The sequence below is a fragment of the Oncorhynchus masou genome, chromosome 16 (genome assembly GCF_036934945.1).
Source record: "Oncorhynchus masou masou isolate Uvic2021 chromosome 16, UVic_Omas_1.1, whole genome shotgun sequence".
Taxonomy (NCBI): Eukaryota; Metazoa; Chordata; class Actinopteri; order Salmoniformes; family Salmonidae; genus Oncorhynchus; species Oncorhynchus masou.
In genome coordinates, this window is record NC_088227.1 from 27613822 (window position 1) to 27636994 (window position 23173).

The following is a 23173-nucleotide window of genomic DNA, read 5'->3' on the forward strand; positions in this document are numbered from 1 at the left end:
ATATTTAAGAGCCTTTGAACGGGATATGGTAGTAAGTGCCAGGTGCACCGGTTTGTGTCAAGAACTGCAACACTGCTGGGTTTTTTCAAGCACAAGTTTCCCATGTGTATAAAGAATGGTCCACCACCCAAAGGACATCCAGCCAACTTGACAGCTGTGGGAAGCAATGGAGTCAACATAGGCCAGCGTCCCTGTGGAAAGATTTCAACACCTTGTAGAGTCCATGCTGAGACAAATTGAGGGGGAGCAACTCAATATTAGGAAGGCGTTCTTAAATATTTCATACACCTTATATTCAATTGAGAAAGGCTTAACAGTACCTATGTTGAAAAACAAGAAAAATCCAATCAATGGTCATATTGAAGTCTTTATTGATATTGGTCAGTACATGAAAAGGATGGAAGTCAGAATAATGAATTCAACAAGGTACATTGTGTAGAAACTACACAAGTCAAACTGAAACATTTAGCCAAGGATGGAAACTTACAAACTGAATTTAAAACAGAACACAGGTCAACACCTAAAAGATGAAATCCTTGAACACTGCAAAGCTCCTAAAGTGAACTGTGGTTTGACTTTTATTGAACATGAATACACCACCAGATGTGTGACAATTTGAGTTTGTCATGAGTTCAAAAGAAGAATGATATGGGTTCAAATAAACAAGAGATGGAAGAAAAATAATATTTATCTTGAATCATACAAAAAACGAAATTCAAATCTACATATATTTCACATAATGTTCCGGTTTAGTAATGCAATTATTTTCTTTAAGTTGTGGCAGAGGTATCACGATAGGAAAGGGGGGAGGAATACACACATTCTGGACAACAGTACTGTTACCGACTATGTGTTCATTGTTTTTGTTTGGGTCTCATATAAAAAGAAAAAGACCGTTTTATTATAAAGTACATTACAAAACTGCGCCCCCGTTTGAGTCCAGGCCGTTCTGAGCGTGCCGCAACCCAGCAGTCCTGTTGCCCTTGACGACTGGAACAGCCTTTTCCTCATGGGGGTCGGTGTTGGAGTCTGTGTCATTCGAGTGCTGCGTCAGGGACGTCTCGCTGCCAGTAGGGGAGTCCACGCTCTCGTACCCTGCACTCAGCTGGCTTCCGAAACCCCCTGCACCGTCACTAGTCAGGCCCCCCGCCGCCTCTGAGTGGTTGGAGAGTTTAGTCTCGCCCTCGCCGGGGCTGGAAACCATGGGAGACGGAGGAAAGTCTTCCTCTGTGCTGCTGACCTCACGGTACAGGCTGGGGGTGGCTGCTGCGCCCCTCTGGGAGGACGAGCTACAGTTGCTAGGTCCGTTGGAGACCCTCTCGCAGTCTTTCCCTTGCTGGACGGAGGGGGTGAAGGTCTGCTCGGCCTGGCTGGGGGGCTCGGCAGAGGAGCTGGAGGGTGAAGTCCTGCTGGGCCCTACCCCAACAGAGGCAGCCTGAGCTGGGTTCTGGGAGAGCTGCAGACGGGTCTCCCTAAGCTGCTGCTGGAGGACCAGGATGGTGCTCTGCATGCCCTCCACCTCCTCATCCAGCTGGATGATGAAATCGTTCAACTCTGGGAGGGACAGAAACAGACAACAGACGAAGCCACTGGTCAGAAAACAGGGAGATGGAACAGTCAGGATCAAGACAAAGAGCCCCAGTTAAATGGGGGAGAATACATTTGGTTTAATTGAATATTAGAAACATGTCTAAGAAACGCTGTAACAAAATTCCTGCATCTGAATGTACTGGTCTGCTGAATACATGTGGAGGAGAATACAGCTCCTCCAATGCAGAGGTTACAGACCACACTTTAATGTAGCACAGTTTAATAACCAGGGGAGCTACAAAGCACCCATGGGTCTTCGCTGTGCTGAAATGTTACATTTCAAGCTTAACCTTTATGGCAAAGTAGAAATGCAGATGCTATTTGACTGTAGATGGAGGTGGGCTATTGTGTTCTCACCATCCTGGCTGCTCTTCAGCTCCTCACTGTACTTCTTCTGCAAGGCCAGCTCTGCCTCCAGCTGGGCGATACGTCCTTGGGACAGCTGCCTCCCCAGCTCCTGGTTCTCCTGGATCAGCATCCGGCACTTGGCCATGAGCTTCTTCCCCGTCTGGCTGCAAGGTAGACAGGCCTCAAATCACAAAATGAACCAGGGCCCAGCCAAACACCGCCCACAGGCAAGGACAGGGACAGCCCAATCAGTCCAGTGACCCAACCAGGTGTTGTTCAAAGTTGTCATTTTTGCAGTCATGAGCCACAGATGATCAAATTAGAGAGTTGTTAAGCGTTACAGGATCCACATGTAGATCAGATGTACACCTGCCCGACTGCAAATAAGAAGACCTGGAACACCACCATCCCATCCACTAACACTATGAATTTGGTCCATCCATGCAGCAAGTTTCCATTTCCAAAAAGAGTACAGTTGAAGATACCAGAGACAGTTTTGGGTTCAGCAAAAGATACCAGTAAAGTCTCAATAGAAAATAAAACAGCAACATTCTTATAAAGTAGCATACAGTACCTTTACCTTTTGAGTACCCCTATGCACATTCTACTACTAGAAGCAGGCCTACACTGCCCACCAAAATGAATGACCCACCAAGTTAAAGTACCCAATTTCAGCAACCATAATTTTGGTTTCTACAAGCCCAATTGTACTTTCAACAGCAAACGACACCATCAAAACTCCCAGTCTGTCACAACCAACGAGTTAGTCATCACTTTGGTCACCGGAGATATAAATGTAGTAAGCATGACAAAACATTATTTCTTCTATAGTACTTAGGGCTCAGACAGACCAATAGCGTTTGCTGGCTGAGAATACTTAGCACCTCAACGCAATTTGCGAACAGAGTGCACACCGGTTTTACATGTAGAATCAGGTGAAAAATGTTTGTCAGTCAGACATCTACAGCGGGCGGTCCCTAAAACACAGTGCGCTGAACGATCAGCAGACGAACGCTACATCCACATTTGGTGCGAGCCTTTAGCAGAAACTGAAGGAGCAGCCGATTGAGGATTATAAAACACACAATCTTGTTACTTTGGATGCTACCTGAATAGTTCAAGGGCTATCAAATATTTTTGTTTGCCATTAGCAAATGTAATGTTACTTCCTCTGAATCATACCTCATCAATGCTTCTTCAGCAACCACACCTCAGATCCTTGCAATTTTACCAGTCGTTCCCACCCAACCTCAATCTTTACTTTTGAACTCTTTATCCAATACAAGGCATTATACATTACCGGAACAATAATTCAAAGCACATCAATGGATATTGCAAAGAAAACTGAGGACAAAAGCTTATACTCATGTGCATTATTTTCTTTTTTGGGGGGGCTCTTGTAATTTTAACTGTACGAGTGTTGTAACTACCCTATATTGATGGCCAGATATCCAAGGCTGGATATAGGCTGTTTACCTAGTTGTGCTGTTTTTTGAAATTGAAAAATAAATCAATTAATTGCAGACTGCCCATAGATTACTATGACAAATTCATATCATCCCTAGAATGTTAACTGGAATTGAACCCCCCCACCCCAAACACAAAAAAAGTTCAAAAAGGTAATTGGCTAGGGGGGAGTGAGGTGAACAACAAATTACACAAATAACAATATATTGCACTGAATAAATACAGTACCAGTGAAAAGTTTGGACACACCTACTCAATCAAGGTTTTTTGTTTTTTTTACATTGTACATAAAACACATATGGGATCATGTAGTAACCAAAAAAGTGTTAAAACAAAATATATTTTAGATTCTTCAAAGTAGCCAAAGTAGTGTGCAAAGCTGTCATCAAGGCAAAGGGTGGCTACTTTGAAGAATCTCAAAATATAACATACATACTGAGTTGTTTAACCTTTTTTTGGTTACTACATGATTCCATTTGTGTTATTTCATAGTTTTGATGTCTTCACTATTATTCTACAATGTAGAAAATAGTACAAATAAAGAAAAACCCTTGGAATGAGTAGGTGTGTCCAAACTTTTGACTGATACTATACATTCTCATGAAGTTGTAACATTACTTGTTTCACACATTTGTAATCACTATGAGAAAATAACACTCAAGCACCAACTGCAGTTGTGTATAGGTTTTAGAAAAAACAGTTCGGAATCATCGTAGCCTACCAGTTATTTTTTCAAGGGCACCAAATCTAACAGAGCAAATGGCTCTGTTGACACACTGCAGCGAGCGCAAGAGCACATCAGAGAACCAAAAGAGGAAAGTAAATGAAACCGCAGCATATGAAACTTACAAAATAAAACATGTAAATACACTCTACCAGTATGCGGGCCCATGATCAGACATAGGCGATCGGACCCTCGCTCGCCCACGCCTCAACCATAGTCACTTCTGGACTAAAGATCTGGCTCCTCCCCCAGATTCTTAAACATTCTACTGGCCCCTCCTTCCAAAGTCTTACATCTTATTCTAGAGCTTTCCCCACAGTATTTTCATTGTATTCTACAATCTGTCCAAGAGTCTTAGAGTCTCAGGAGCACTAGCGGGTACGAGTGAGCTGTTTTCCACTGTTAAAATGTCTTTAGCTAGCGGGGCATTGTCTTTCAAATGTTCAATTGGTGATTTAGGCTAGGGGTGCTCTCCCTGCTCCGGCAGATTGCTCAAGACTGCCTCATTCTCCACCATAACCCCACATTTAATAAGGCAACTGTCTGGCTTGGGCTGAGGGGGCAGGGCATATCCGTCTCGGACGTGACCACCTCTTCAGGAACAGTTCCGACTCCTTCAGGGCCCCTGGACGGTGAGGGGGGAGATAGAGCTCAAACAAGTGTCACCTGACCATACTGTCTTTTTCATTCAGTTTACAATATGTGATATGTAGCTGGGGGACAGTACAAGAGTACACAAAACATGGATGCCAGTTTTTTTGTGTGTTTGGGTTTGAGTTTTTGGTAAAGTTTGAGTCTTGTGGTGAGTACAGCATTTCTCAGCCTTGCCCCCCCCACCATGATTCCTGCATGCCTGCAGTGGGGGTGGGGGGTGTGAGGATGTCTTGGCTTTTTTTTTGGGGGGGGGAAAGAGTTATTTTGATCGTCTTTACCTATCTGGTGTAAATTTCCAGGCACTCAGTTCATTTTGGGCCTGCTCCAGTTTGTCTTTAGTCTGTTCCAGTTCGCCCTTCATTTTGAGGAAAAATAAGTTTATGGCCGGGTCTACCATGGACGACCGCAGTTGGGCTGCACTGGGCTGCTGGACTTGCTTGAGGTACTGGATCTGGGTCTGCAGGTTGAAAAAGAGACAGGTGTCAATAAAAGGCACAAGCACAAACTCCATTTAGAAAATCCATCCTTAGGTTTGTACAAGTTCCCAATAAAAGTACATTGACTGAATTTACAAAAGAGCAGGGGTGAAAGAAGAAATGTGCGTGCACATTTTTTTTTTTTAAATAACAAATTACAGGGTATCTGCCAACACTGACAAACAGATAAAGAAAAACAATGTCTGATCCATATGATTGGCCTACCAAAAAATGGGAGACAAATACAATATGACGCCCATCTAACCTGGAGGAGGAAATTGTCCAAAAACAAACAAGTGGCACTGACGCATGGATAAAGACAGTGAACGTGCACACTCACCGGGGATATGACCGATGTTCTCCGCTGGTACCAATAAGACAGCTTAATTGAGCGAACAGTAGCCTAAGAATTTTAATAACTTTTAAAAAAACAGATTGGAGTCTTTTTATTGTCATATCTTTACAGCAACAGCCATTTGCTTTCCAAACATTTTTTCCAGGATTGTATTTTTAAATATTGTGATGCTTGACTGGTTTTCTGCTTTTCACTCAACAATCTATTTGGTATTTGCAGCACACGCTGCCCAACTGCGGGCCCTTCCAACTGTAGGCTATGCAAAAACAATTGAGAAAACAACCCAATGATCCTCAATGGCGAAATCGTGCTTTCTGATGTAGTAGCCTATTCTGAATGATTTTATTTATTTCTGTATAGACATGAGTACGCTTTTTTAGGATATAATTTTGACAATTTCATTCAATTTACTTTACCCTAGCCTTATTGGACATGCCGCCTATGCCTTTTAATGTGGCATAAATAAGTCATTATGTTTTCACCGGATTGTCAAACAACCACTTAAGGCGCTCCTGTAGGTTACCCACGTACATCCCTTTCTTACATACTGATTTTAGCATCCAAACCCCAGCAGTGCAGCCGCAATTTGACAAATGGAAAGAGACATCAGTCACAAAACACCAGTAGTAAAAATACTTTAAAGTACTAAAGTCGTATCTGTACTTTACTACTTAGAATTTTGTCAACTTTACTTGACTACATTTCTAGTCAAAATAAGGTACTTTTTACTCCTTATATTTTCCCTGACTCCCAACAGTACTCATTACAGTTTGAATGCTTAGCAGGACAGGAAAATTGTCTAATTCACACACTTATCACAAGAACATCCCTGGTCATCCCTACTGCCTCTGACTTGGCAGACTCACTAAACACAAATGGTTTGTTTGTAAATTATGTCTTGAGTGTTGAAGTGTGCCCCTGGCTATCATAAATTTAAAAAAGAAAAACGTGCCGTCTGGTTTGCTTAATATAAGGAATTTTAAACGATTTAAACTTGTACTTTTAGAACTTAAGTATATTTTAGCGATTATATTTACTTTTGATACTTAAGTACATTTTAAATCAAAAACTTTTATACTTTTACTCCAGTAGTATTTTAATGGGTGACTTTCACTTGAGTCATGACAACTGGGTACTTTTTCCACCACTGCAAAACACCTACGTGTATTGTAATGACATTCTGCAATTGTCATTACGCCTACACTTGTAGCCTGAATAGATGCATCCACTGTTGTCCGCTTGCCTTGGTCACAGCTACTGATCAGCCCGCAATGTCCACAAGCGTCTCAGCCACTCATCTCCGCCTTGGCAAAAATGTAAGCATTCTCCCCACAACACAACACAATTTGGAGCGTATACCACCCGGTTTCCAGTCAATTCACTGTTTCATGTGGCGGACATGCAGTAGTGTCAAATAATGGTGTAGTAGTCTATAGTTTTTTTGGGCATGTTGTATTTAAATTATGATAAGCTCACGTTTTACCGGTACGGTGAACCCCCACTATTTATTTTACCGGTACGGTGAACCCCCACTATTTATTTTACCGGTACGGCGTACCCCCACTATTTATTTTACCGGTACGGCGTACCCCCACTATTTATTTTACCGGTACGGCGTACCCCCACTATTTATTTTACCGGTACGGTGTACCCTCACTATTTATTTTACCGGTACGGCGTACCCTCACTATTTATTTTACCGGTACGGTGTACCCTCACTATTTATTTTACCGGTACGGCGTACCCTCACTATTTATTTTACCGGTACGGTGTACCCCCACTATTTATTTTGCCAGAATGCAGTACCGGACCACCTTACTTTCACCCCTGCATAAGAGGCAATGAATGTGGCTCCTAACAGAGCTATAACATCACAGTGGCCATTACCATAGCTGAAAAAAAGATCATGCTTACACAATACTCATATACCTTTGTAAATCATTACTGAAAAATGCTTGACTTCAAGACACCTTGTTAGACTAGTTTAAAATACAGCTTTGGATTGATTACTGGACTCATCTTGTGCACCATAACTCTTAGATGTGTGCATTGTTTGATACTACTGCACTGTTGGAGCTAGAAACACAAGCATCTCGCTACACCAGCAACAACATCTGCTAAATATGTGTATGTGACCAATAAAATTTGATCTGTTCAACTTAACATTTTATGTACCCAACTAGTCGAGTCAGTTTGATTGACCTCAGTTGATGGACAAAATGGATGGCATATGCTGCTGTAAAGCTGTTGGGGGTGAGCCACTGTTCAGTCAGAGAGCTTTGCCAAGGTGTCACATTGTTCACATACTGTATATCTTTCTATATTTAAAGCTTAAACTAGCAGTGAACCAATTTAACTGGAGCGAAGAGCGAGTTTTCCAATGGCCTTTTCGCCCACTTAAAATGCCGCTCTCTTCACAAGCTCAAGGCATGCCCGTCCCAACATGCATTTGTAGGCCACTTGTGTGCTGCTATAGCCCCTTGCCTAAGCTACTGTCATGGAGTTAGCTAAATATTTTCATAAAGAAACTGATGAAAAACACCAGTGCAAAAATCAAGGTGACTTTCAAGGTTGGAGGACCAAGTGAGGGAGTGTGGCAATATAGTGTTCACAACTAAAGAATAATTGTGGAATCTGTAAAGTCACGTATGCTGAAAGCATGGTGTACTATGTTCACATGATAAGAGAAAGGAACAAGGTGGGTAGCAAGCTGCGTCATTGTAGCAACAGCAAGCATCTATACAATAGGCCATCATTGATTTTGGCCCAATAGGCCTGACATATTACCTCTTTCAAGGAGCTTTCCATTTTAGCTAAAAACGTTTAGGCCTATCTATATATATAAAAATAAACATCTGCATCCCTGCCCAGCCTTGCCCGAAGGGTGTTTGCATCTCCAGTGGCTCTGCAAGCGCAGAGAGGGTACTCCGCTGTTGGCCTGCTCTTCTTTACAGACTTGATATAACAGGCTAATAATCTAGCCTAAATAATACATTTGTTCCTTCGCTCCTGACCTATTTAGTGTTTATATGCTGTTTATTACGACATATAGCCTATTTGAAATGTTGAGCACTTCTTACAGTCAACTTTCATGTTAATTAAAATACTTGTCATTCAAATCATATGGTTTGGTTTTAACCCTTCAAAACCAGATGGTAGGTTCAGGTAGTCACAACAATAGATGGGTGTTGGTTAAATGGTCATTTTAATGCATGGAGAAAAGTTGGAGCGGTAGTTTTTTTACCTGAAAGCGAGGAGCGGTTTTTAGCAGTACCCCATAATGACAAAGAAACAAGGTTATAAATGTTTGCATATTTATAAAAAAAAACACACACTGAAATATCACATTTACATAACTATTCAGACCCTTTACTCAGGACTTTGTTGTAGCACCTTTGGCAATGATTACAACCTCAAGTCTTCTTGGAAATGACACTACAAGCTTAGTAAACCCGTATTTGGAGAGTTTCTTCCATTCTTCTCTGCAGATCCTCTCAAGCTCTGTCAGGTTGGATGGGGAGCGTCGCTGCACAGCTATTTTCAGGTCTCTCCAGATACGTTCAAATCGGGTTCAGGTCTGGGCTCTGGCTGGGCCCATCAAGGACATTCAGAGACTTGTCCCGAAGCCACTCCTGTGTTTTCTTGGCTGTGTGCTTAGGGTCATTGTCCTATTGGAAGGTGAGCCTTCACCCCAGTCTGAGGTCCTAAGCGCTCTGGAGCAGGTTTTCATCAAGGATCTCTGTACTTTTCTCCGTTCATCTTTCCCCCGATCCTGACTAGTCTCCCAGTCCCTGCCGCTGAAAAACATCCACACAGCATGATTCTGCCACTACCATGCATCACCGTAGGGATGGTGACAGGTTTCCTCCAGATGTGACACTTGGCATTCAGGCTAAAGAGTTAAATCAGACCAGAGAATCTTGTTTCTCATGGTCTGAGAGTCCTTTAGTTGCCTTTGGTGAACTCCAAGCGGGCTGTCATGTGCCTTTACTGAGGAGTGGCTTCCGTCTTGCCACGACCATAAAAGGCCTGATTGGTAGAGTGCTGCAGAGATGGTTGTCCTTCTGGAAGGTTCTCCCATCTCCAGAGAAACTCTGTCATTGACCATTGGGTTCTTGGTCACCTCCCTGACCAAGGCCCTTCTCCACAGATTGCTCAGTTTGGCTGGGCGGCCAGCTCTAGAAAGAGTCTGGGAGGTTCCAAACATATTCCATTTAAGAATGATGGAGGCCACTGTCCTCTTGGGGACCTTCAATGCTGCAGGCATTTTTGGAACCCTTCCCCAGATCGGTACCTTGACACAATCCTGTCTCGGAGCTCTATGGACAATTCCTTCGACCTCATGACTTGGTTTTTGCTCTGACATGCACTGTCAACCGGGGGAGCTTGTATAGACAGGTGTGTGCCTTTCAAATCATGTCCAATCAATTGAATTTACCACAGGTGGACTCCAATCAAGTAGTAGAAACATCTCAAGGATGATCAATGGAAACAGGATATACATGAGCTCAATATCAAGACATTTGTTTTTTATTTTTAAATACATTTGCAAAAATGTCTAAAAACCTGTTTCACTTTGTCATTATGGGATATTGTGTGTAGATTGATGAGGATTTTTCAAAATAAATTTTTGAATAAGGCTTTAACGTATTAAAATGTGGAAAAAGTAAAGGGATCTGATTACTTTGAGAATGCAATGCATGGTGGAAGCATGCATGAACATGTAAATGGAGGGCCAAGGGGAAGGACTACATATCCTGCAGTCTGCTCATTTGGGAAAACAGCAGGACGTATTGCAGTGGGGTACGTACTGTACACTCTTGCATTTCCTGCTCCTTAGTGGCGAGCCGCATGACCAGGATGTTCTCCCGGCGTGACGCCTCCTGCTGCTGCTGCTTCAGCTTCTCCTCAGACTCCTTCAGCCCTGTCACATCATTCGCTGAAACGGTGAAAGGACAGATATAACAGTTAACCTCACCATCATGTGTCAACTGAAAAGGAGCCAAGTTTTACATTTTACCTTTATTTAACCAGGTAAGCTAGTTGAGAACAAGTTCTCATTTACAACTGCGACCTGGCCAAGATAAAGCAAAGAGGTGCGACACAAACAGAGTTACATGGAATAAACAAGTGCACAATAACACAATAGAAAAGTCTATATACAGTGTGCAAATTTAATTTTTACCTTTATTTTACTAGGCAAGTCAGTTAAGAACAAATTCTTATTTTCAATGACGGCCTAGGAACAGTGGGTTAACTGCCTGTTCAGGGGCAGAACGACAGATTTGTACCTTGTCAGCTCGGGGGTTTGAACTTGCAACCTTTTGGTTACTAGTCCAACGCTCTAACCACTAGGCTACCCTGCCAGCCAAATGGCATGAGGTAGGCAATAAATAGGCAATAGTAGCAAAGTAATTACAATTTAGCAGATTAACACTGGAGTGATAGATGAGCAGATGATGGTAAGTAGTGATACTGGTGTGCAAAAGACCAACAAAGTAAAAATAAAAATATGGGGGCGAGGTAGGTAGATTGGGTGGGCTATTCACAGATGGACTATGTACAGCTGCAGCGATCGGTTAGCTGCTCAGATTGCTGATCTTTAAAGTTAGTGAGTGAAATGTAAGTCTCCAGCTTCAACGATTTTTGCAATTCGTTCCAGTCACTGGCAGCAGAGAACTGGAAGGAAAGGCGGCAATTGAGGTGTTGGCTTTGGGGATGACCAGTGAGATATACCTGCTGGAGCGCGTGCTACGAGTGGGTGTTGTTATCGTGACCAGTGAGCTGAGATAAGGCGGAGCTTTACCTAGCATAGACCTGGAGATGACCTGATGACCTGGAGCCAGTTGGTCTGGCGACGAATATGTAGCAAGGGCCAGCCAACTAGAGCACACAGGTCGCAGTGGTGGGTGGTATAAGGCGCTTTGGTAACAAAACGGATGGCACTGTGATAGACTGCATCCAATTTGCTGAGTAGAGTATTGGAAGCTATTTTGTAGATGACATTGCCGAAGTCGAGGATCGGTAGGATAGTCAGTTTTACTAGGGTAACTAGGGTAAGTTTGGCGGTGTGAGTGAAGGCGCTTTGTTGCGAAATAGAAAGCCGATTCTAGATTTGATTTTGGATTGGAGATTTTTTATATGAGTCTGGAAGGAGAGTTTACAGTCTAGCCAGACACATAGGTATTTGTAGTTGTCCATGTATTCTAGGTCAGAACCGTCCAGAGTAGTGATGCTAGTCGGGCGGGCGGGTGCGGGCAGCGAACGGTTGAAAAGCATGCATTTGGTTTTGCTACCGTTTAAGAGCAGTTGGAGGCCACGGAAGGAGTGTTGTATGGCATTGAAGCTCGTCTGGAGGTTAGTAAACACAGTGTCCAAAGAAGGGCCAGATGTATACAGAATGGTGTCGTCTGCGTAGAGGTGGATCAAGGAATCACCTGTAGCAACATTGTTGATATATACAGAGAAAAGAGTCGGCCCGAGAATTGAACCCTGTGGTACCCCCATAGAGACTGCTAGAGTTCCGCACTAGCCATATACTGTACAAGATACCATCTACTGTATCTTGCCTATGCTGCTCTGCACCATCACTCATTCATATCTTTATGTACATATTCTTTATCCCCTTACACTGTGTATAAGATATTAGTTTTGGAATTGTTAGTTAGATTACTTGTTGGTTATTACTGCATTGTCGGAACTGGAAGCACAAGCATTTCGCTACACTCGCATTAACATCTGCTAACCATGTGTATGTGACAAATAAAATTTGATTTGAGGAAAGCACTTTTAAAGAACGACCAGGCATCCTGTGTGAATTTGAGTCTCTTCCTCTCTCTCCATCTCCATGATGACTCCTTGCTGTCCCCAGTCCACCTGGCCGTGCTGCTGCTCCAGTTTCAACTGTTCTGCCTGTGATTATTATTTGACCATGCTGGTCATTTTGGCCATGTTGTTATAATCTCCACCCGGCACAGCCAGAAGAGGACTGGCCACGCCACATAGCCTGGTTCCTCTCTAAGTTTCTTTCTAGGTTTTGGCCTTTCTAGGGAGTTTTTCCTAACCACCGTGCTTCTACACCTGCATTGCTTGCTGTTTGGGGTTTTCGGCTGGGTTTCTGTACAGCACTTTGAGATATCAGCTGATGTACGAAGGGCTATATAAATAAATTTAATTTGATGATTTGATTTACTGGACGGGATGAGGTCAATATCCTTCCAGGATACTTGGGCCAGGCCGATTAGAAAGGGCTGCTCGCAGATGTGTTTTAGGGAGCGTTTGACAGTGATGAGGGCTGGTCGTTGACCGCGGACCCATAGCGAATGCAGGCAACGATCCCTGAGATCCTCATTGAAAACAGCAGAGGTGTATTTGGAGGGCAAGTTGGTCAGGATAATATCTATGAGGGTGCCCATGTTTCAGATTTAGGGTTGTACCTAGTGGTTTCCTTGATACCATAACAAAAATAAACTTCAATAGTGTGGATTTGTACCGCCCAAAGTTTGGTATCGAATGATGACTTGATGAAATGTTGGAGTAGGCCTACATTTGTAGATCGCTTACAATTCAGATCAGCATATTTCACCTCCAGGACCTGGACATAGGCTTCATGTTGTTTCCACCTAAAGGACAAATAATAAACATGAACACATTGATAGGCCGGACACATGAAATTTTTAACAATGCTTTTATCGGACAAAAACTAGTTAATTGCATCCTCTGTGGAACCCATTTTCATAATATTACCATATGCCCCAGCTGCCTGCCATAGTTTTGAAGTAATCACACAAAAAAACAGGCCTTATTTTAGGACGTTTTTCACCCTGCCAGCTCCTATTAGTGCTATTGAGCACCGTGGCACTAACTCCCTTTTAGAACGTTCTATTCCCAGCTTGTTTTATTTTTATTTCACCTTTATTTAACCAGGTAGGCTAGTTGAGAACAAATTCTCATTTGCAACTGCGCCCTGGCCAAGATAAAGCAAAGCAGTGTGACACATACAACAACAGAGTTACACATGGAATAAACAAACATAGTCAATAATACTGTAGAAAAAGTCTATATACAGTATGTGCAAATGCGTTAGGATAAGGGAGGTAAGGCAGTAAATAGGCCATGGTGGCAAAGTAATTACAATATAGCAATTAAACACTGGAATGGTAGATGCGCAGAAGATGAATGTGCAAGTACAGATACTGGGGTGCAAAGGAGCAAGATAAATAAATAAATAAATACAGTATGGGGATGAGGTAGTTGGATGGGCTATGTACAGGTGCAGTGATCTGTGAGCTGCTCTGACAGCTGCTGCTTAAATCTAGTGAGGGAGAGGAGTCTCTAGCTTCAGTGATTTTTGCAGTTCGTTCCAGTCATTGGCAATGGAGAGCAATGGCAATGGAGAACCGCCCACAGTGTTTGTAGTTAAAAAGGTTAGCAACAAAAAAATTACTCATGGAACTGAGGTTGTCCCATTGTTTCCTAGAGGGAAATATAGGTATGTCTGTCTATTTCGCAAAATATCTCACAATGTGTATATTTAGATTTTTTAATAATTGGATACCATTTTAAATCATGAGTATCTCCTCTTTCTAATTATGTAAGCCTGGGCAGTGTATTCCGTTGTCATCAAACGCTAGACCAGAAATAGTTAGAAGTTGCCACTTTTCCCCCTACTTACTCGTTATGCAGACAAAAGCACACTTGGCACCATCGAGGTGCAGATGTTACTTTCTACACAAGTTGTTATTTTTCAGTTTCGTCCAAAGAACAGATCGTAGTTGTGCCACTTCGGAAAAATTGAATTATATGCATCACTCCAGCCAAAACAGGCTCTGCGAATATTGAATTCCATTCATTTGCTATGGGCTCCATTTTCAACCTTAGGTGAATTTTAACTTGTTCCATTTAACTTGTTCCATTGCTTAACATTGAACACACTTGTCCTCACATCCAAATAGAATTGTCCCATCCTCCATCTACAGTAGTGTTATCCATTTACCTCACACACAGTTCCTCTCGGGTCAGGGTCTTCATGTCAGATTCACTGAGGCGAACCTGAATGAGGAAGATGGGAATACTCTAGTCAGCAAGTAGAAGTATTTAGCTGTATAACAAGATCAATACTGAGACACTTGGTTTCCTAATAGTCTCTCTCTCACCTTCTTTGGAAGGGGTTCCTCATTCGTCATTCTGAACTCTGAAAGGAAAGTGAAAGCAGTAGCAATTAATTCAGTGGAAGCTTCAAAAGCAAGACGTTCGGTTCAATAATGATACATGAGGTCGAATGAACTGCTAGTTACAGCAGATCTAGCAAATATTCGGACAACTTTTTTTTCGCAGTTCCTTTGAGGCGCACACCGCTACCGCACGGTGGGTCGGCAGTTTCACTTTCAGTGTGGACACGATTAGCTAGCTAATTAAGTTAGCTACTGCTACCATATAATACACCAACTAACTAGGTACAGTTGTTAGCAAGTTGAAATAATAAAAATATCTGAATTTGCATATGCCTGTCTGATGCATTATTTGCTTGCTTTAGCGCTAACGTTAGCCGTCATGTATCAATGTTAAGTTTTGTGGATTTGCATTACTGTTAACGTTAGCAGATCTCTTAATGTTACCGTTAGCTACTTCAAGGTTACCTAACTAAAAACCACAATTCTATTAAAAATGTTAATATGTAGCTGTGTCATTTTAAAGTATCGAGTTAGCAGGATAAATATGCAATGGCTATCCAACTGTTAGCTAAAAGTAGCTAGCTAGCTTAACGTTAACGGAAGAACGAGCATGTTAAAAAAAAAAATATATATATATATACAATTAACACCTCGCATTGACCAGCGTCACGTTACGAGCCACTTTTGAATTCAGTCTACAAGGAAGTGTTGCCTATTTTTAATTATGACCTCAAATAAATGTCAATATGCATCGGCTTAAATTGTTTTCCCCCCAAAATGTTCAGCTAGCTAATTACCTGTGGTCGGTTCTTTGCTAGCTATATTTTCCGTTTCTTGTTGTCACAAAATGGCGGAGAAAGACGACTCCTATCCCCGTCCACAAATGAACATTCCTTTTTCCTTTCGCGCAAAACCCTGCTGCGAATGAACACTTACGCGTTTGCTTTAATATTCGAAACCCAAATGTATTGAACGCCCACCTACCTATATGCAATTTACAATCCGAATTTGCTAATTTCTGAGTTAAGGGCTGCCAACTTTTGAAAATGGAGTAGCTTGGAGTGTGATTTCATATCGTAAATGGCTCCACCCTTAACCAGGGGGCCCTCACCCCCTCCCGAACAATCTGTTTTAAAGCAAATGTCCTGCAATTCTGCATATTTTCACATGGTTTAGGCCCATGACCAGGGTTGAATAAACATGTTAAAACATCACAGGTCAAGTGTTTTCAGGATTCTTTTAAAGTTGAATACATACTGGACGACTTGGTGAAGTTAATTTTAGATTATTTGGGCATGACATTTCATTTTTGCTAACCGGGTGACATTGAATTACACAGTTTTTTGGTTAGAAAATGCTAATATTAATTGATGGTGGCAGTGGCTAACCATAGAATGGATTGCAGTCTTTCCATGTCCATAAGAAACCAACATGTAAATATGTAATTAATTTGGGTAAGCTATCCCTTTAAAATATGACCATAGAAAATCCTGCCTAGAGGTACAGTAGTTCTCCAAGAGGGTAGGCCACCCAGGCGCCCACCACTGATCTATTTCCCAAATACTGGGGGTTTGAATATGTTCATGTGACAAATTACCCCACATTCAAGAAAAATCAAATGAATACCTTGCCATCATCTTACTCTATAGGCAAGATATTTTGCATTTATACCTATCGTTTCTGTTTAGCAGCTTGTGGACAGTACTAAAATGACAAAACAGGATATTTGAGGAAAGGGGCACTTCAATATAGCCTAATCTCATTTTATGACGTAGCATATATTCAACACTGTCCATACATTTTTACAAAAAATGTATTTTCAAAGACACAAGTAGGCATATCAGATTTTTTTAAAACTAATTACACCAGAAAAATTGGTAAGAAGGGAAACAATAGAGACGGAGGTGTGGGTCATGAAAGAAGATGGCGGACAAGGAAAAAAGGAAGAAAATGGTACATAATTCTGAATAAAAATGGAACGGAGGGATTGCAGAAACCTTCTGGAAGCTCTGGTGAAGGAGAAAGGAGGAGAAAATTTGAATATGTTTTGATGGAATATTTTATTTATTTAACTATGCAAGTCAGTTAAGAACAAATTCTTATTTACAATTACAGACTAGGAACAGTGGGTTAACTGCCTTGTTCAGGGGCAGAACGACAGATTTTTACCTTGTCAGCTCGGGGATTCAATCTAGCAACCTTTCAGTTACTCGCCAAACGCTCTAACCACTAGGCTACCTGCCACCCCAAATTAACTAATTGTGGTGGCAGGTGCAGTTATGACCGCCGAAAAGGAGCTGGTTGTACTGTAGAGGGAAGCGGTGTAGCGAGGTGGGTTGGCATCAAGTGCAAAAAGAGGGGTACGTGCTGTAATAGCTCAGAGATGGAACCTGACGAGAGTATGGATGTATTGCCTGCGGTGAAGACAGCCAAGTTTGTGCCTCGTTCCGAGGATGAAAAGGATGATTCTGACCCAGTGAGAGTGAGGTTTATGGATCCTTGCATTTTGTGTCAGGTTGGGTGAAGAAGAGGTTGGGGAATGTTGAGTTGGTGAGAGTAACTCTGAGTGGATTGGTGATGATTTATTGTGTTTCTTCAGTCCAGAGGGAGTGGGCGCTCAGGATCACACAATTAGGGACAAGAAATGTGGCATGGATTGCTCTCCGGAGCAAGGTGCTGTGGAAAGGAGTGATCACGGGGTGGCATTAAGTGTTGAGGAGGATCAGTTGAAATGGAAAATTCCCGGTGTCTGTGATGGAGATCCGGTGGAGAGCGTGGGGAAACAGATCCGGTGGAGAGCGTGGGGAAACAGATCCGGTGGAGAGCGTGGGGAAACAGAGAAGGTATTGTCCATCCTGCTGAGTTTTGATGTAGAATCGCTGCCCGACAAGGTCAAGTTAGGAAATGTAAGTTATCCCATGAGACCTTTTGTTCCGTAAATACTACGATATTTTAGGTGTCAAGTTTATGGACATGTTGTAGGCGGGAGATTCCTAGATGTGAGAAGTGTGCAGAAGGGCATGAGACGAAGGAATATGTAGTATTGGTGGAGAAAATTGTGTGTGTTTAGTTGTGGGGGTGCCCATAGGGCTGGAGATCGGAGGTGTCTGGTGAGAGAAAGGCAAGTTGAGGTTGCCAGGGTTAGACTAGTACAGAAAGGGTTGTATGCTGAAGCAGTGAAGAGAGGGGTAGAGGAAGATGGGTACAGGGTGAGGAATACTGAGAGGATTCCTGAGTAGGCAGAGACCAAGAGAGAGTGATGGGAAGAATATGTGCTTAGAGAGAGGGCTAATTGTTGGCAGTGCAATTTTTATTTTTCCCAAATTTGTATTACCATATTAATGATTTAATGTAGGTAGGCCGTGAATGGCGTCACACATCAGTACAGTAGGTGGCGGTGCATGCACTTGAGTTGGATGCGATCTGCCATCAAAATCCTAAAGAAGAAGAATATGCCCGGTTTAAAGTGGGGTGGCAGAAAAAATATGGATCTCCCTTGTGAAGCTGCCTTGGCAATGCTTGCGATGTAGAATTGTTGGCGCATTAAAGTTATTGCTATTCGAATTCGCCACAGGACAATGAGACAGATATTTCACCGAATATGGTAGTTAGAGGAAGCCCACTGGCCGACAGTGGGAGAAGATGGAACGATATGGATTTTGGCCGACGTTCTTCACATTTTCTAACCGAAAAAACATTTGATCTCAATAGCAAGAACAATATGTTATGAACAGAGTGGACTAAGCTTTGTAGATTTACCCTTTAAATCGCGTTCTTTAGAAGAAGTGCAAAGGCGAATTGAGTTATTGCACACGCACTCTTCACATAGGTGAGGTTCACTCTGTTTGTTCCCATTGGAAACGACAGGCTGTGGTCTATCTTGGTTTAGTTATACAAATCTTTGGTATGGATATGGCGTCGCAGCAGCGCATCAAAGCTCTCTGCTCACAACCCTACAGTGCGTGGGTATCATTTGAAAGCTGGAATAAAAGTACCATTTGAAAGCTGGAATAAAAGTACATTACACAGTATTTAAAAAGATATATATGTCAACCAGTTATTGCCACGAGTTCACATGTAAAATTCTATTATGGACTAGTTTGGTAAGTAAACGTGAAAAATGCAACTTGGGTAAAGACAAAAAGGCCAAGCCAAACAAAAAGTGCTTGCTTGGTGGGCAAAACAATGAAACAACGCCATCTGCTGGAGGGAGACAGATTTTCCCCGAATTGGGCCTCTCTTTGGTCAAACTCATTCCACAAAGGGCTGAGTGTCTGCTGGTTTTAATTGAAAGCAAAAACTCGTAGACACCTCGGCCCTCCATGGAATGAGTTTGAAACCCCTGCTGTGTACCATCTCGTCCTCACCCATCTGGAAAGGAAATGGGTAGAACTATAAACTTTGCGGGGTGGCATTTCGCCTCGTGGTTAGAGTGTTGGGCCAGTAACCAAAAGGTTGCTGGATCAAATCTGAGCTGACAAGGTAAAAATCTGTTGTTCTGCTCCTGAACAAGGCAGTTAACCCACTGTTCCCTGGTAGATTGTCATTGTAAATAAGAATTTGTTCTTGCCTAGTTAAAGGTTTAAAAAAAACTGATATATTTAAACGATCAGGGGGTGTTATACCACAGCTAAGGGCTGTTCTTGCGTGCAACGCAGATGCCTGAACACAGCCCTTAGCTGTGGTATATTGGCCATATATCACAAACCCCTGAGATGCCTTATTGCTATTATAAACTGTTTTCCAATGTAATTAGAGCAGTAAAAATAAATGTTTTGTCATGCTCGTGGTATACGGTCTGATTTACAACGGCTGCCAGCCAATCAGCATTCAGGGATTGAACCACCCAGTTTCTAATTGTATTTTGTATTTCAAACGTTGTGTGAATCCCGTTTTCAACTGTATCAGGCAGATGGCAGGCAACGTGTGTGGGTGAGCGGTTTGCTGACATCAATGTTGTGAACAGAGTCCCCCATGGTGGGGGTGGGGTTATGGTATGGGCAGGCATAAGCTACGGACAATGAACACAATTGCATTTTATCAATGGCAATTTGAATGCACAGAGTTACCGCGACGAGATCCCGAGGCCCATTGTCGTGCCATACATCTGAAGCCATCACCTCACGTTTCAGCATGATAATCAAAGCCCCATGTTGCAAGGATCTGTACACAATTCTTGGAAGCTGAAAATGTCCCAGTTCTTTCATGGCTTGCATTCTCACCAGAAATGTCACACATTTAGCATGTTTGGGATGCTCTGGATCGATGTGTACGACAGCGTGTTCCAGATCCCGTCCATATCCAGCAACTTTGCACAGCCATTGAAGAGTGGGACAACATTCCACAGAAAAGTTGTGGTCATAAGCGGTGTGTCCCAGGATAAATACACCACTTCACCATTCATGGAGGAGACTCTCTCCATGCAGACACCTTTACAGATTTTGTTGTGTCTCTTGGTGGTTTTTGGTTGTTTGCTTTGGCACCTTTCAACACCCTGCATTATCACATTCATGCATGCAAAACACTCAATTACACTACTGATTACACACACCATTGTATATTGTACTTAGTTACTTATTTAATAAATATATATTTTGTTACTCCTTATCTCCACGTTGTCTCCCTTTTGTTACGGGCTTTGAGCCGTTTTGTGACAAAACACACTGAGTGTTCATGTCCCAAAATATACACATTTCACCTAACATGACCATTGCGGACATGATGTATGGTGGGTGCAACATTCTACAGGCCACAATCAACAGCCTGATCAACTCTATGTGAAGTAGATGTGTTACGCTGCATGAGGCAAATGGTGTCACACCAGATACTGACTGGTTTTCTGATCCACACCCCTATTTTGTTTATCTCCTTTGGTCACAGATACCTTATCTGTATTCCCAGTTATGTGTTATCCATAGATTAGGGCCTAATGAAATCATTTCAATTCACTGATTTCCTTATGAATTGTAAATCGTAGAAATTGTTGTGTACACTTTGTTTTCTGTGTAATAACCATATGGATGTCTGGCCTGTTCAAATACTTTGAAGCTGTATCAGTATTTTACTTAAAGTCATTTTTTTCTCCACGAGCCGACAAGGTGAAAATCTGTCGATCTGCTCTTGAGCAAGGCACTTAACCCTAATTGCTCCAGGGTTGCCGTCAATGGCTGATCCCTGGAAGTGACCCCACTCTCCAAGGCTGTCTTATTTCCATTACCCACTTATACGTGCAGGGAAACAAGACACATTCAAGCACCCCCTATTTGACCTTTAATACCACCATAATTAATCAGCATACACAATGTCACACTACCAAGCTGTTTGTATGTCTGTGTACAAATATTCCGCAAGATTGATAGCCACTGTCCTGATGTTGAAAGGTGTGACCAAAAGCCACAAATGAAAACAATTGATCAAAGAATATTGAGAGCTATAGAGTATATCTGATGGTCAGGGAAGTGGAGTTGCTTATTGTTTTAATTTAAACTCCACACACTAATTTAAACATCCACACACACCAGGTCTGGGGAAACGCCTCTTGGCTTTTGAAAAGTCCATAATGATTGATATTCACTGGCAAGAAAGCTCGTTCAGAAACCATTTTCATATTCTACTGAAGGAAATCCTATCCAAGCCATATGGATACAATTAACTTTTTATTAATCATAAACTATAGAATCCCTAATTTCATCCTATTTGATGTCTGGTCTCAATTACCATAGCAGTCAGCTAAGTACACAAGTAAAGTGCTATACTTTCAACAGGTAACCCAAAATACACCAAAGGGCCAAAATATGTGGACACCACTTCCAATGAATAGATTTGACTATTTTAGCCATACCTGCTGCGGACAGGTTTCTAAAATCGCGTACGCAACCATGCAATCTCCATAGACAACATTGGCAGTAGAATGGCCCGTACTGAAGAGCTCAGTGACTTTCAACATGGCACCGTCATAGGATGCCACCCAGTGCTGTCCCCGAGAATCGTCCTATTCTTTCGACCAATCGATTGGTCGAAATGTTGAAACTTATTTTTCCATATATAGACAGACACACCCTACGTGTTTGAATAAATCAACTACATATGCACTGAGCTTGACTGATGCTTTAATTAAGCACACTGTTTGATTAAATAATTAAGACACACTGTGTGACTGGCGCATGTTGTCTTGCTCTCCTCCCTACTGCAGCGAACAAGGCACCACAGCACAGGAAGTGTTTATTGCCCTGTCTGTGCTGAAGCTGCAACATCATGTCAGCCGTTTAGTTTCTTACTTGTTCTGTTACCGAAATCACTCATTTGTTTAGGAAAAACATTCCCTATTCTCTCAACCCTTGCTCTCTTGACATGAAACATGTAAGCATCGCATGCATATGACCAATAGGGCCTGATTTAAAGCCCATCATAATCACATCAATACATTGGTTATAACAAACTCCCAACACAGTAACAGTTGTCTACAAAATGGATGCAGAGGACGTGAAAAATAAACTCGAAACGAGCAAACGTTTACTGGTATGTATAAAGCCTTTATATAAGATAGCCACTAGTACAGCAGACTTAAAACAGTTGCATGTATTCATGAATTGCGGTTTAGTTATTGTTTCGGCTAATTATTCAAAGCTTCCTTTGTTATTTAATTTTAAAACAAGAATGCTTGATTGCATTTCAAAGTATGAATGTCTCATGTCTTCATGTGATGGCATGAAGGCACGAGTGATGGATTGATACAGTAGCCAATATATTGAAATATAGGCCTAAGTAAGTTACGGTATTAAGACTAAACAGGACGCTCTCTTAGACCTAAAGCTCGATGGTGGTTATACAAACCTATGATACAAAGTCTACTAATGATAACGACACTACTTAATATTATGATGATGAGCATAATAATAATTGGAATAATAACAATAAGAAGGAAACCAAGAAGAAGAAGGAAAGGAGCAAGAGCTGCGTGCATCTTATGTGTGACAAACAGGTGGTGTTAGATTACAATATCATCTTTCAGCCTGTTTGGAACAGTGTAAACAACACTAAATAAATTATAAATAATACCAGATTTAAAAAAACAAAAGCTTTTATTACAGCACAGATTAAAAATAGCCGAAGCTGTGAAATTACTTAATTGGACATTTTGCCATTGCATGAGGCTTGGTGCTCACAGAATCAGTAGGTTATTAAACAAACACTCAAACAAGCAACAGAAGCAGGATCTGTCTTATTTCTGCAGATCTATATGGATGATTTATAAAGCCAGGCACATTTAACAGTGAGGATATTGATTATAGATCTAATTAAGGTGGGGTTTCCTCTCCTCCATTTTCTTAGACAATTAGGTTCAAGGGCAAGGATTGTTTCCTCATCTCTGCTGCTGCTGCCTACA

General features: G+C 41.9%; 1 protein-coding gene and 1 non-coding gene across 4 annotated transcripts; both read right to left on the reverse strand.

Moving 5' to 3' along the window:
* Positions 1-349: 349 nt before the first annotated feature.
* Positions 350-15882, reverse strand: wtap (WT1 associated protein). Of its 3 annotated transcripts, none has more exons than XM_064991377.1 (8): positions 15585-15882; positions 14770-14807; positions 14610-14665; positions 13178-13236; positions 10426-10553; positions 5062-5240; positions 1948-2102; positions 350-1554 (listed from the first exon to the last, which is right to left on the reverse strand). In XM_064991377.1, exons 2-8 carry the CDS (start codon positions 14797-14799, stop codon positions 914-916), a joined length of 1248 nt encoding a protein of 415 aa, XP_064847449.1. In that variant the 5' UTR covers positions 14800-14807; positions 15585-15882; the 3' UTR covers positions 350-913. The 3 variants fall into 3 exon arrangements, with proteins under 3 accessions (XP_064847449.1, XP_064847450.1, XP_064847448.1); XM_064991378.1 differs by having other exon boundaries at positions 15772-15881; XM_064991376.1 differs by lacking the exon at positions 15585-15882 and adding an exon at positions 15438-15575.
* Positions 1723-1857, reverse strand: LOC135558035 (small nucleolar RNA SNORA22). The gene has a single exon (XR_010458297.1). It is a non-coding gene; the product is annotated as a small nucleolar RNA SNORA22 (small nucleolar RNA).
* Positions 15883-23173: the final 7291 nt, after the last annotated feature.

Bases quoted from the DNA above. Each gene is read 5' to 3' on its own strand.
- wtap (XM_064991376.1), bottom strand. The intron at 14,666-14,769 runs GTGAGAGAGAGA...TTCCTCATTCAG, and splicing joins AGGAACCCCTTCCAAAGAAG to GTTCGCCTCAGTGAATCTGA. The intron at 5,241-10,425 runs GTACGTACCCCA...TTCAACCTGCAG, and splicing joins AGGAAATGCAAGAGTGTACA to ACCCAGATCCAGTACCTCAA.